Source organism: Chinchilla lanigera, unplaced genomic scaffold (assembly GCF_000276665.1).
Source record: "Chinchilla lanigera isolate Chin_1 unplaced genomic scaffold, ChiLan1.0 scaffold00006, whole genome shotgun sequence".
NCBI classification, from domain to species: domain Eukaryota; kingdom Metazoa; phylum Chordata; class Mammalia; order Rodentia; family Chinchillidae; genus Chinchilla; species Chinchilla lanigera.
The window spans coordinates 35492885-35505630 of record NW_004955407.1 but is presented as its reverse complement, the minus strand read 5'-3'; the positions used below and the strand labels follow the sequence as shown (position 1 = coordinate 35505630).

The following is a 12746-nucleotide window of genomic DNA, read 5'->3' as shown; positions in this document are numbered from 1 at the left end:
AAAAATTTCCATACCTCGTCCCGCCCCCAGCTGTCTAAGGTCTAACTGTGAAATGGAAATGGCTCACGTGGCAGACTGCAGGCTGCTGGTTTCATAGACGGGTGCACTGGGAAATAACCACAGTCAGGTTCCTTAACACCCCCCTCAGCCCTGTCTTCACAGTTTATTCCTGTTTTCTGGTGGTGAGAACACTTAAGATCTCACCGAAGGAAAAACTAGTGAGACAAATGCGGGCCCAGGCTGGGGCCTTCATCCAGGGCTGCTGACCGTGAAAAGCACGGTGTGCCCTCCCCTCGACCACAGTGCCCCACGGGAAACACCAGGCTCGTAACGCAAGGACGCCCTCACCATGGGATCTAAAACTATATCAGATGAAAGGGCAGAACTGCTGGGGGTCACTGCAGAGGGACAGAGGACTCACGAACTCCCAGGCCCTCAACGTGTTCCTGGTTAAATGTGCGATTTCTGTGTTCTTCCATTAACTCCCCACTTTGCATGTCCCCTTAACAACTGCAGCGTCTGTCCTCCTCACCAGGCCAGAGGTTCACGCGAGACGGGTGGCAGATGGAAAGAATGCAAGAGCTCTGGGATTCCCCGGCCACCCCTTCCTCAAGGCCCAGAGGTTGGCACAGGAGGTGAAACACCTTTTGAAACTGTCCAGGATCAGCATAAATTCCTGGACTTCAGTCCGCCCCTGTGATTGTGCACAAGAATAAAAAGGTCCTGCCACTGCTTCCATTTGTTTGTTCTGCTGGGCAGGGCCTGAACCCTGGGCCTTGACACTGAACTACATCTCCAGCCATTTTTATTTTTTGAGATAGGGTCTTGCTAAATTGCCAGGAAGAACTTTATTTACCATCATCCTGCCTCAGCCTCCCAGATTGCTGTGATTACAGGTATGCACCACTGCATGCAGCGATTGCACTTCTTTGTTGATGAGCCAGAGGACGAGCCTGTCTCCTTCAGCTCAGGCTGAAGCCCCTTGGCCCTCTCTCTCCTCTTCATTTGGAGCTCTGCCTACCTGCTCATACTTCTCAGGCTGGCTTTTCATTTGTTATCTCTGGGTCAAAGGAGGGCGAGCCAGCACCACTGGGATGCCTAGCTGCCTGTGATTGGTACTTCCGGCCCCTGTACCTACCGTGCAGATTGTCTTCCGTGTCTGATTCTTCTAGAGCGACCTGCGGCTGGGCCTTCACCTCTAGGTTCCTACTGAGCCAGCTGGTTTGTTCTAAGGAAGAGCCAGCGATGTTTCCTACGGCTTCCAGGATCTTCTGAGTGATCTCCTGAGACCCACAGAAGAGAAAAGGAAGTCGGTTAAGGACAAGAGGTGCAGGATACAGGTAACACCTTCTAAGAGCAGATCCCAAGCCGTGGCCGTGAGCCACGCACACACAATCCTGGGAGCAATGTTAAACAGTAAAAAGGAACAGGCAAATAATTTTAGTAACACGCTCTATTTAACCCAACTGCTCCAAAATACAATCAATATAAAAATGATTAATGAGATTTTACACTTTTTTTTGGAGACAGGGTTTTACTGTGTAGTCCAGGCTGGTCTTGAACTTACTATGTTGCCCAGGCTGACCTTGAATTCATAGCAATCTTCCTGCCCCAACCTCCCAAGTGCTGGCATTACAGGCACCACTGTGCCCAAGAGGCCACTGTTATTTCTTTCTTTTTTTTTTTTTTTTTGTCTTTTTGAGACAAAATTTTGCTATGCAGTTCAGGTTGGCCTCAAACTTTCAGTAATCCTCCTGCTTCAGCCTCCCAAACGCTGAGATTAGAGGCATGGTGACACCACACTCGGACTTTTTTTTTCTCGAGACAGGGTACTGCTATGTTGTTCAGACTGGTCTTGAACTCAGTATGTAGCCTCTACTGAGGCCACTGTTTTTTCTTTTTAATTAATGAAGTTTATTTGTACCTTTTATGTGTACATAATGATCACAATCATTGTAGAGAATTTGTACCTGTTTCTTTGGTTTTGTTTTTTTTCCGGTACCAGGAATCGAACTCATGACCTTGCGCTTGCCAGGCAGGTGCTGTGCCGTTGAGCTAAATCCCCAGCCCCCGAGAATTTGTACCTGTACATGACACCACTTCACTGGTTTTGGCCAAGCTGCCTGCACTGGTTCCAGTGGGCCAGGCCACAAATCGAAACAGAGACCCTCAGGCTAAAGTTCGCCCCAAGCTGAAGCTCAGCTGTTCCCCGATTCTCTGAGAAATCAGGACTGGAGAGCCCACAGCCGGGTTTCTGAAGCATGTCGGTTTCATGGGCCTGATCCTGAGGTCCCTGCGCCTTAACTCCTGCATGAAAAGGAACCTGCAGTAACCCGGTATTAACCGATTGGCGTTTCTTGGTCATTATCTGCCTTCCTGTCCCCCCTTTTTGAGAATGGGAACTGTGAAGGACGGTGACGCTCCGGTGCCTGCTCCTGCAGCCCAAGCCCTGTGCTCACCGTCCGACCACGGCTTCTGTTTCGTGGAATGACTGCAGTGCTGCCCGACTCTAGACTCCAGCAAGGCACTCAAAATCTTTAAACAAAACGGTTGTAATTTTGTCTTTTAGCACTGGAAATGCCTCTTTCCACAATATGAAAAGAAAATTAACAAACTGAAAGGAGGGAGTGAAGTGAGGCAAGGCGCCCCGCGGTCAGGGGCATCAGCAGTCAAGGACGAGGTCCGCAGCGGGGCAAGGTCACACTAGGCATCACCAGCCAGTGCAGCTGGAATCATGGACAGTGGCGTTTAGCAGCCCCGCCCTCGGGACGAGGCCCAGGTCAGCAGCTGAGTGCGGGCCTGAAGCAGGGGCCCTCTGCCTGACGGCAGTGGGGTATGCTGGTGACCCCTGGGGGAGGGGGAGGTGACGGCCCAGGGCACTGGAGTGACACGGTGAGGTATGTAACTGCTCTGCCTACTCCCCAAGCAGGCAGCTCCTCAATCTTGCCCTTTCCCCAGTGCCAAGCACCTTCTGGGATGCAGCAGTCTGACCAGGGGCTGGGGGCCCCGGAAGGGCTTTATGACAGGGGCCGGGCCTGATAAGATCAAGGCGGGAGGAGAGGGCTCCCAGCTCCCGGGAGAGGGAGTGTTGGGGTTGGTGGTACCTTTATCACGAAGCTGCATGATAACTGTGTAAAGGCTGGGGGGGACAGCTTCCCTGTGCTGGAGGCTGGTGCCTGGCCGCAGCTCTACTCTTCACCCAGAGCTGTCCAGGTCACTGTGGCAGTAAAGCAGTGCGTGTGTTTCCTGAGTTCTGTGTGCTTCTCTAGTAAATCAAGTACCTACGCCATTTTATTTTGTTTTGTTTGGTACCGGGAATCGAACTCAGGACCTTGCACTTGCCAGGCAGGTGCTGTGCGGTTGAGCTATATCCCCAGCCCCACCTATGCCACTTTATATCAGAGGCTTAATAGTCCTTGGAAGTTGGTGTCGGTGGGTGGGGTCTTCAAACTGAGGGATGCTGTAAATCCACGTTTAAATCTGCCTCTGAAAAAAGGCAATTGATGCTACAGTGGCAAAATCCAGATTTGCTAACTCCCTCGTGACATCTATGTTTATTAGGTGATGTTCTACTCTAACAAGATGTTCTGTGCTCCAGACAAGGTTTGCTTTTGTTTTTAAGTATTTTCAATGAGCATACGTTGCATTTACAAGAGGGGAAAATAAAAGGCCTTAAGGAAAACCCTCTGCGCATACGGTTTCTGCTTCTAGGCGAGCCCGAGGGAGGGGCACCCGCTCCATCCCAACCCAGTGTCACCAGCATGCCCTGAGCCCCTTCAGGGCGGAGGTCAGGGGAGGGCAAAGGCAATGGGCTGCTGTAGTTTCCTTGCGGCAGTGACATCCCCTAACAACTCTAAAGAGGGGAGTCACAGCTAGAATAACAACGGTGTGCTATAAGTCCTTTCCCCATACAGACCTGCAGGTCTTTTTGATCCTTTTTGCTGTCCAGGTTGGGCGTTCTGGTTACAAAGTCGTTCAGCAGGCTGTTGGGAGACAATCAGCTTCTGATCAGAAATGCTGCAGAAATGAAAATATGCTCCAATAAATTACTAGGTCCACATAAAGGTCAGGGGGTGATACCTGAGCAGCAGGAAATACCCAGGGGGCGCCAGGTTCAGCTGCACAGATTCCTTCAGGACGCCCAACAGCGAGAGAAAGTTTTCTTGCAAGGCTGATCCTGGGAGCCTGTTTAAAAGAAAAATTGGAAGAAATACTCAACCAGGGGCAAGTGAAAACATGGTATTTACTTTTTACTTTTGGTACTAGGAATTGAACTTGGGACTTTGCGCTTACCAGGCAAGCATTTGTGCTGCTGAACTATATCTCTGCCCCCGACATTAACTTATAAGCACATTTTAGATCTAGGCGTTAGCAGAGAAAACAGCATGTCTGACTTGTTTCTTATTTTTTGATTGGGTGCGTGAGACAGGGTCTCGCTATGTAGTTCAGACTAGCCTTGAACTGACTATGTAGCCTAGGATGGCCTTGAACTCAGGGTGAACCTCCTGCCTCAGCCTCCCAAGTGCTGGAATTATAGGTATGTACCACCATGCCTAGCATTTTTTTTTTTTTAAATTACAATATATCTAAGCTCAATTTTGGTACAGTGCAAGCACTTGGAAGTTAGGAGACCTGGAATACCAAAAGGTGAGCCCTTCTTGGTTTCCTCTTCTATAAAATAAAAGCCTCACACTAGAGCATTGGCTTTGATCTCTTTTTTTTTTTTTTTTTTTTTGTTTTTCTCCGGTACCGGGAACCGAACTCACGACCTTGCGCTTGCCAGGCAGGCGCTTTTGCCACTGAGCTAAATCCCCAGCCCCTGGCTTTGATCTCTTGCTTTGGTCTTTCTAACACTGTGCTTCCCTGACAGATACATCATCTGGCAGCAGGTTGCAGAGTGGCAGGACAGGGGACAGCCCCCAGGAATCTGTTCCAGGCTAGGCTTCTGGGGAGCCAGAGGCAGGAGGAAGTGACGTCACGGCTCCAGAGCCATAAAGCACAGCACTAGTCTGCTAAAGCCCAGGTGCAGATGGAGAGACGGGGCCAAGTCCTGGACCCCAGCTCACTGCCTCCCGTGCCAGCCAGCCAGGGCCCAGTCTGCAGGGCAGGATGACACAACCATGTCCCCTCCAGCTGCTGGGACGCCTCAGAGACCACAGGAGGCCTCTCCGACTACAGTTCGTTAGCATTGTGACACTGCTTCACAAGGAGGAAGTGCCTGCCTCATCTTTAACCCCTGGAGGACAGAAAGGCAAGCATGGTCAAGGGCTGATGAGTAACAGCTGGGTCTGAGTTTACGACCCCCGACCCAGGGGCTCCAGGGACCCTGACCCTCAGTGTGCCGCAAGTGCAGAACGTAAACGCAGTGTATGAGGGCGGTCACTGGTGAGCTGACCGTGGGAGCCACGGAGGCTGCGGCGTTGTTGGGGTTATTTACTGCAAAACTCCCGGTGGGCCTGTAAGGCGCCTGACGCTGCCCTGAGAACACATCTGCGCCCCTTCTCTCCTGCATCCACTGCGCCGGGAGGGCCGTGCCTGCGGGAAGGCTCTGGGAGCTGAGCTTGCCAAGCTGCCCTGGTGTAAGCTCGGGGAGCCCAGGGGAGGAGCCTGCCCACACAGGCCAAGCGTGGGAGCCTCCTAGTGCAACGCCCCTCCACAAACCTTTGGTGACACTGTGAACGCCACTGAGTTATTTCTCCACTTTGTCAGGGGTCTTTAACACTTTCTACTTGTGGGTCTTTTTTTTTTTTTGCATCAATTTTTTTTGTTGTTGTTTGTTTTTTTTTTAACTTTAAAGAGTAAAAGAAGGGTAACATAATAATAGGAGGGGCTTACCAAATTACAGACAAAGTGGTAGGAAATTATCTATGGTTATTATTTTACATATTGTTATCTACAAGATAGTTTCTCAGGAAAGCAAATAGACAATAGTGAGTTACAGACAAAAGAGGTAGGAGATTATCAATAGTTGTACTACACTTTGGTATCTTCAAAGTGGCTTCTAAAGAAAATAAATAGAGCTATACATGAGTGACCTATTGAATAGTCAGTCATTAACTATTCTCAATGGTTGTTGTAGGAAACACATAATAATAGACATGCATCCATTTACGAAATAGCATAGGAACAATACAAACATTACAGAGTTATGGATAGATTAGTAGGAAAATATCAATGGCTAGGGGCTGGGGATTTAGCTCAGCGGCAAAGCGCCTGCCTGGCAAGCGCAAGGCCATGGGTTCAGTTCCCGGTACCAAAAAAAAAAAAAAAAAAAAAAAAAAAAAAAAAAAAAAATCAATGGCTGCTGCAATACATGGTGGTATCTTCGAAGTGGTTTCTCAGGAAGACAGAGATACTTTTGCATCAATTTTGACATAAGTCCGAATCTTCTAAAGTTTAATAGGTCTTATATAAAGCTTTGCTGACATTAAGTCTTTGATATACAGCACACGGATTTTACAACGTTAGGTGAGATCCCGGGAGGAGGAAAAGTAAAGACTCCAGCCATTCCCAAGCCGGGCAGAAATGAAGACACCTTAGGAGACACCCTTAACACGGCCCCCCTGTTACTATCAATCCTGTCACCGCACCAGCGCCTGCAGTGGCGCAGGAAAGGTGCGCAGGGCTGCGTTACCTTTGCAGAAAAGCGTAGCAAAACTGCAACACAGGGATATCCACGAGGGGCGATTTCTGAAAAGTAAAGCAAAACCCATGACCCTAGGGCAGTAGCACATTCAGTTATGGAAGAATTCAAATACAAAACGCGACAGCTCTATATTCTAGCCAGAGAATTTTCAGATAAAATACAACACACAATGGCACCTCTGGCGGACAGCAAAACCGTACCCTGAGGTCTCAGACCCTGTGCCCTCTGGGCTAAGCGCCTCACGCCTTCCCACTCTGGTCACCTCCGTCCATCCAGCGTTCCCGCCAGCACCCCAAGTGAGCCTCCCCAACCAGAGTGCCAGGGGCCAGTGCTGATCCTAACGCCTGAGATTACTGACGGGAGTCAAGGAAAAATCCCAGGCCTTCAGAGCCCCTCAAACCCGGACCAGATGATGTCTAGAAACTGGGTCCAAGGCACCCCTCAACCCCGTGTAGAAAAACTCACTTGCAGAAACTGAACCAAAGAACCAAACTAGCCACAAAAACAAGTTTCACTATTGGAACCACCAAAAGTCAGCCAGTCAGACAAGACCCAGTCCCTGTACTGGCCCGCACAAAGCAGGAGTTGCAGACCCTTGCAGGCTTTCGAGGGGACAGGCAGCACATGCTGAAGTGTCCTCTGTCCCTTTGAGAGCCGCATGCACAGCCCCTCCCCTGTGCATGGAGGGGGGTCACCCTGGCACCTGGCCTTGCTCAGAGCCCTGGACACTTGTCACCGAGGACGCCTGCACCTCTCCTGGCTACGCTGCTTCTCTACTTGTCCAGGAGTGACTGCAGCTGGGTGACTGCGCCACCTCGGAATGCCTAGGACAGAGCTTGACAAGTGCCCTGTGTCCTTGTGATTTAGTTTCCATATGTTTATGGAGTTTTATGATTTTTTTGTCATTAATTTCCAATTTCATTGCACTATGGTCAGATAACATGCACGGGACAATTTCAATTCCTTTGCACTTACTTAAGCATGTTCTGTGTACTAGTATACGGTCTATTTTAGAGAACGTCCCGTGCGCAGCTGAGAAGAATGTGTACTCGGATGCTGTTGGGAGGAACACTCTGTAAAGGTCTACTAAGTCCATTTGTGCACAGGTTTGGTTTAGTTCTGTTATTTCTTTGCTGATTTTTTGTCCAGCTATCTATCTCCCTGTGTCCTTGTGCATCCGACGACTGAAGTACTCCATTGGTTCCATAATCCGCCTTTGCAGCGTGACTGTTACCGGGCTTTATGTCCAACTACAGTAAGCGACCCAGCGCATGGAGCATTTTACTGTTTAGCATGCTCACCTCTCAGTGCACACAGGTGATCTTCCGGGACACAGGGAGGAAGGGAAGGGCCGTGGACCCCGAGCTTATGGCTGGCTAAGCACACCCAGGCCAGGAACTCAGACCCAGGCCCCTCTGAAGAGCACTGCCCTGTGCCCTGTGCCCTGTGCCCTGTGCGAGACTCTTCAGAACAAAGCAGAACGGGACAGAGACCGTGCAGGTGGCTGTGCTCCCCCGTAGTCCATCCACAAAAACTACTACAGGGCTGGGTGTGTGACTCAGGTCCAGTGCTTGCCTTGTGTGTGTGAGGCCCTGGATTTGACCTCTAGAAATGCAAAAAGCAGAACAGAAGAGAACAGAACAGACAAATAGCTGGCCGTGGTGGTGCATGCCTGTAATCCTAGCACTCTGTGGCTGAGGCAGGAGCACCGCCTTGAGTTCGAAGCCCGCGAAGGTGGGCGACAGTGAGTTCAAGGCCAGTTCGGGCTACGGTGCAGGGCCCTGCCTCAAAAAAAATGAAACAAAAAGCTCCTAATATTCTGCGGTCACTTTTCCCATGAAGAGATTAAAAAAACTGTGGGGAAAAAATGGTGGAAAAAAATTTCTACTCCCAAGGGCTTAAGCTTTTGCTCACCAAGCCCAGTGATACGCACTAAAAACACACTCACTTCTTCTATCACAAAACGTTGTCATGTGGGAAGATACAGAACACGATGCTCAACCTGGTCACACTCTGAAGCTCCACAGCATTAAGCTCACGCGCTGTGTAACCAGCGTCACCGACCCTTTCCAAGCCCAGCTCATCAAGCCCGACCTTCCCAGCTGCTGGACACCCTGCTCCGCTTCGTCTCTCTGACTCTGATGAACAGAATCAGCCGGCACCTGCCCCGAGAGGCTGGCTTATCCAACGCGGTCTTCTCCAGGCTCCCCTCGCACACGAGGCAGGAGTCCCCTCCTTTTTGCAGGGGTCCCTGAGCACCACCGCGCTGCACCCCCGCATCTCCTCTCACATCCAGCCGTGTGCAGGGCTGCGTCTGTGGTGTTTGTAACTTTTGGCTACGTCAGTAACGCTCAGGGCAATGACAGTTGACAGGTGTCTGTTGGAACGACACTACGTGTATTTATAATCATGTTTTATGCCACTTGTTTCCAAGCTATGCTTTTGAATTAATTCAGAGAAGCCATTTATTTCAAGGTTGAAAACTATCTTAAGGCATTTATATGGGGATCTAGAGTGGTAAAATCCATTTAAAGTTGAAATAAATCCTTGTTTTCTATCACATTTATCAATGAAGAGCCAATCACCTTTTACACTTTCAATGATGAAGGCCTGCTCTGGTTAAAAACAAAAGCCTCTGAAGACGTGAAAATACTGCACCACAAGGCCTGGCCTGCCCCGAACCTGTCCTGTAGATCTGAATGAGGTGTTTTCTCCTCCAGCAGCCCTGGGGATGTTATGGTTGATACCTTGTGCCAACTTGGGGGGTCTAGAGGTTTGGCTAAGTGACTCAGCAGTTCTGCCTCTTAGGGTGAAAAGGACAGGCCCTTACCCTTCTGGGATGTTGTTTATTGTGTTAATTTGAGAAGTTTAGAAGGTTAACTATGCAACTCAGAAGGGGTCCGGGGTGCTTACTTTGTATTCATCCTGAGCCTGTGCAAGAGGCAGGCATGCAGAGGGTGTGGGTGTGGAGGACCACCCCCACCTCCCCAGAGCGGGTAGACTGCATAATAAAAGGAATGGAGGAAGGACTGGCTGCTGGTTCTTCGGAGGAGCTCCGGTCTTCGGTCTTCGTCTACAGCTTGGTGGTCTCCTGGCTTCTGGTGCAGACTGTTGGGCTTCCGTCTGGACTCTTCAGCCTTCTGGTGTTGGCTCTCCGGCTTTCATCGTAGATTCTTCAGCATTCCGTCGCAGACCCATCAGCCTTTTGATACGGACTTGCGCGGACACTGCAGCGAGCTCCAAGCCCGGGGCTGGGCTCTTCAATCTCCAGCATGCAGACACCCTCTGCACGCTTCCTCATCCAACTCTGTAGCTGACCATTGTAAGCCAAACTTGTAATTCCTTGTACATTTGTTTATCTTGTATTATATCTGTTCCTCTGGTAAACCCTGACTGACACAGGGGATTAAACTCAAGGCTTACCTTTATGCTAGCTGACTGCTCTGGCGCTGAGCAGTTGGGTCTCGTTCAATTTTCTGGGCTGGTTTTGATCCTCCTGCCTCAGCCTCCTGAGTCGCTAGGATTACAGGTGTGCACCATCACGCTGCACTGAGTCAGGTCTTAATACTCCAGGGACCCGCGGACCACTATGCAGACAGTGGGCAGGATAACTACAGCTCAGGCACGGTCTGTGTCACCGTGCCCAGGTGAAACCCCTTCCTTCTCTGAGATGCAGCAGGATATTCGCTTTATAAACCATTATGCAAATTTTAACTGACCTTTGCCAAACTCCAGCCTGCTTCCTCTGTGCCTTCCTGACTGGGCCTTGATAGTGGCTGCAAGAACTACAGCTTCCAGCCCAGAGGGCTCCACCACTTCCTGCCTTCTGAGCAGGGCAGGGTCACCCAGGGTCACCCAGGGCTGAGAGCCTAGCCCCACCACCAAGCGCCTGCCCTTGAGGGGTCCCCGGAGCTGAAAGAATCCACTGTCTGTTCCCGCCCAGGGAACATGGGCCAGGGGCCGTGGGCCGTGTGTGGGCTCCTGACTCCTCTTAGAGCATTTGCTCATGAAAAGCTGACGGTTTAAAGGTCCCTCTGGTCTCTGAGTGCCAGTGGGCAAGTCCAGGCTCACCTGTCACCTGCTGTCATCTGCCCCTTTCACCCGACTCCCTGCTGCCGCCCAGCCCTCCTCCTCCCTTTGTTCACTACCACACCCACGGGAAGTGAGCCATGCCTCTCCCAGCACTGCCGTTACCCAACCGTAGCCACCTCTCACTAGGGTCTGGCTTGGTTTGATTTGACACCCTTCAGGCTGTAAGTTCCTCGAGGCGGTGACATTTCCTCTTCCTAAAGTCTGTTCCGTGGGATGTGCAGAAGGCGCCGAGAACCCGCGCTTCATGCAGAGGGCACTGCAGCAGGGACACTGTGGACAGAGCCTGGCCCAAGGCTTCGGGGTCTCTCCAAAAGCTCGGCAGTGTCACCTCCGTTTCCCACTCCGCGGAGGTCCTGCCTGTGCTCGCTCCCTGTACTTCCCTCCCGAGCACAGTCCCACTCGGGGGCTGATCCCTGGGGCGGCGGTCAGGGCCCCCGGGCCTCACCTCGTCCCCCTTGATCTGCAGTGGCCTCCTCACCACCTCCTTCACCAGGTGCAGCACCGTGTCAGTCTGCAGGGTGCTGAGTGCGCAGACCAGGTCGACAAGGGTGAGCTGGGTCGTGCTCGCCGGTGGGATGATCTGCAAGGGAAAAAGAATCTCCTGAAAGCTTACAGGTAGAAAAGGGAATGAAACACATGCGAAAGAAATCCGCGTGGCAGTCCCTGCGAAAGGAATTCGCTTTGATCCTTTAAACGAGCATTCCCATTGGACTGCAGGAAGACTGCGCGTGGTGTGGGTGTGGCTGGCACCCAGCATCCTCCGCTGTGGCTAAGGCAACAAGTGGGGCCTGGTGGGTGATGGCAGGACCCTGCTGCGTCTGCAGGAGAAAGCATCCCTTAACTTGGAGGGAACGGCTGGCACCAAAATGTAACTGAAGCCAGGAGGACAGGGGGAAACCAGGCACACCAGGTCTACACTGGCCGGCCCCGGCAGGGGCGCCCCAGGATGTGGGGGTTTGTACCAGCAGAGCTCGGTGCAAGGCGGTCAGGAGCACTGGAGGGGCTGAGCAGTAAGGCCTGGCACCCGACCCTGACAGGGCGCGCGGGCTCTTCCCTGAAAGTGGAAGCCTGTATTGCCACAGACTGCGGTGCCGAGGGGCCCCAGGGTAGCTCTGCAGGGTCAGGAGCCCTGGAGGGGCCTGTGATGGACCTGCCAGCAGACACTTGAGGCACAAGCTGCAATTGGAAGTTCTCTTCGGGAACAGGGATATGATGATTTCACTGCCCTTACCAGCATGGACAAGTGACATTTTTATACATTTAAAAAGTGATCAGAGGGGCTGGGGATTTAGCTTAGAGGCACAGCGCCTGCCTGGCAAGTGCAAGGTGGTGAGTTCGATCCCCGGTACTGGAAAAAAAACCAAACCAAACCAAAACAAACAAACAAACAAAAAGATCAGAGGCTATTATAATCACCAAAGAGCTGCGGGTGGTTTTAAAAAATTCTTCCAAGGGCCAGGGATATAGCTCAGTGGTACAGCGCCTGTACAGCAAGTGCAAGGTTCTGAGTTTGATTCCTGGTACCAAAAAAGAAATTCTTCCAAAGGCACACTAGATCTACATCCTCGTAGACCTCTTTGATTAAAAAGGGCAAAGAAAAGTATTATTATACACTCATTATAGAAACCCGAGAGTGCAGCAAGCAGATGTGGCCATTCCCACAGTCCTTGCAGCCCTGTCCATGCAGGCACCGAAACGGGGCGCTGACTGCCTAGTTCCACTCCTTTGCTGTGGGGGACACCTGGGCCACTGTCCTTGGAGGAGGAGCAATTGCCTCCATGTTGGCTGAGCCTGACCCTGTTTCCATGTATTGACATGTACAGGGCTGGCTAGGACCCTTTCCATATCCCTTCAATTGGCTTTAAGCAATGTATATCGGTCCAGCCGAGGTGCTGCTGGTAATCTTTGGAGATGGGAGGCGTGTTTCCCCGACCCCCTGTTGCTCCCTGGAGTGAGCCGGGATGAGGTGGGATGTGTGAGCCAATGCTCCACATTGCGGCTGGGATGA

General features: G+C 51.4%; 1 protein-coding gene across 2 annotated transcripts in view; it reads right to left on the bottom strand.

The window, feature by feature from the left end:
* Dopey2 (dopey family member 2) overlaps positions 1-12746 on the bottom strand; it is an 80097-nt gene that overhangs the window by 12231 nt on the left and 55120 nt on the right. For both annotated transcript variants that reach the window (XM_013504576.1, XM_013504580.1), the window contains 5 exons: positions 11184-11318; positions 6635-6690; positions 4081-4185; positions 3917-3983; positions 1139-1283 (listed from right to left, as the gene is read on the bottom strand). In XM_013504576.1, the coding sequence (XP_013360030.1) occupies positions 1139-1283; positions 3917-3983; positions 4081-4185; positions 6635-6690; positions 11184-11318 (508 nt within the window). The remainder of the gene's footprint in view (positions 1-1138; positions 1284-3916; positions 3984-4080; positions 4186-6634; positions 6691-11183; positions 11319-12746) is intronic.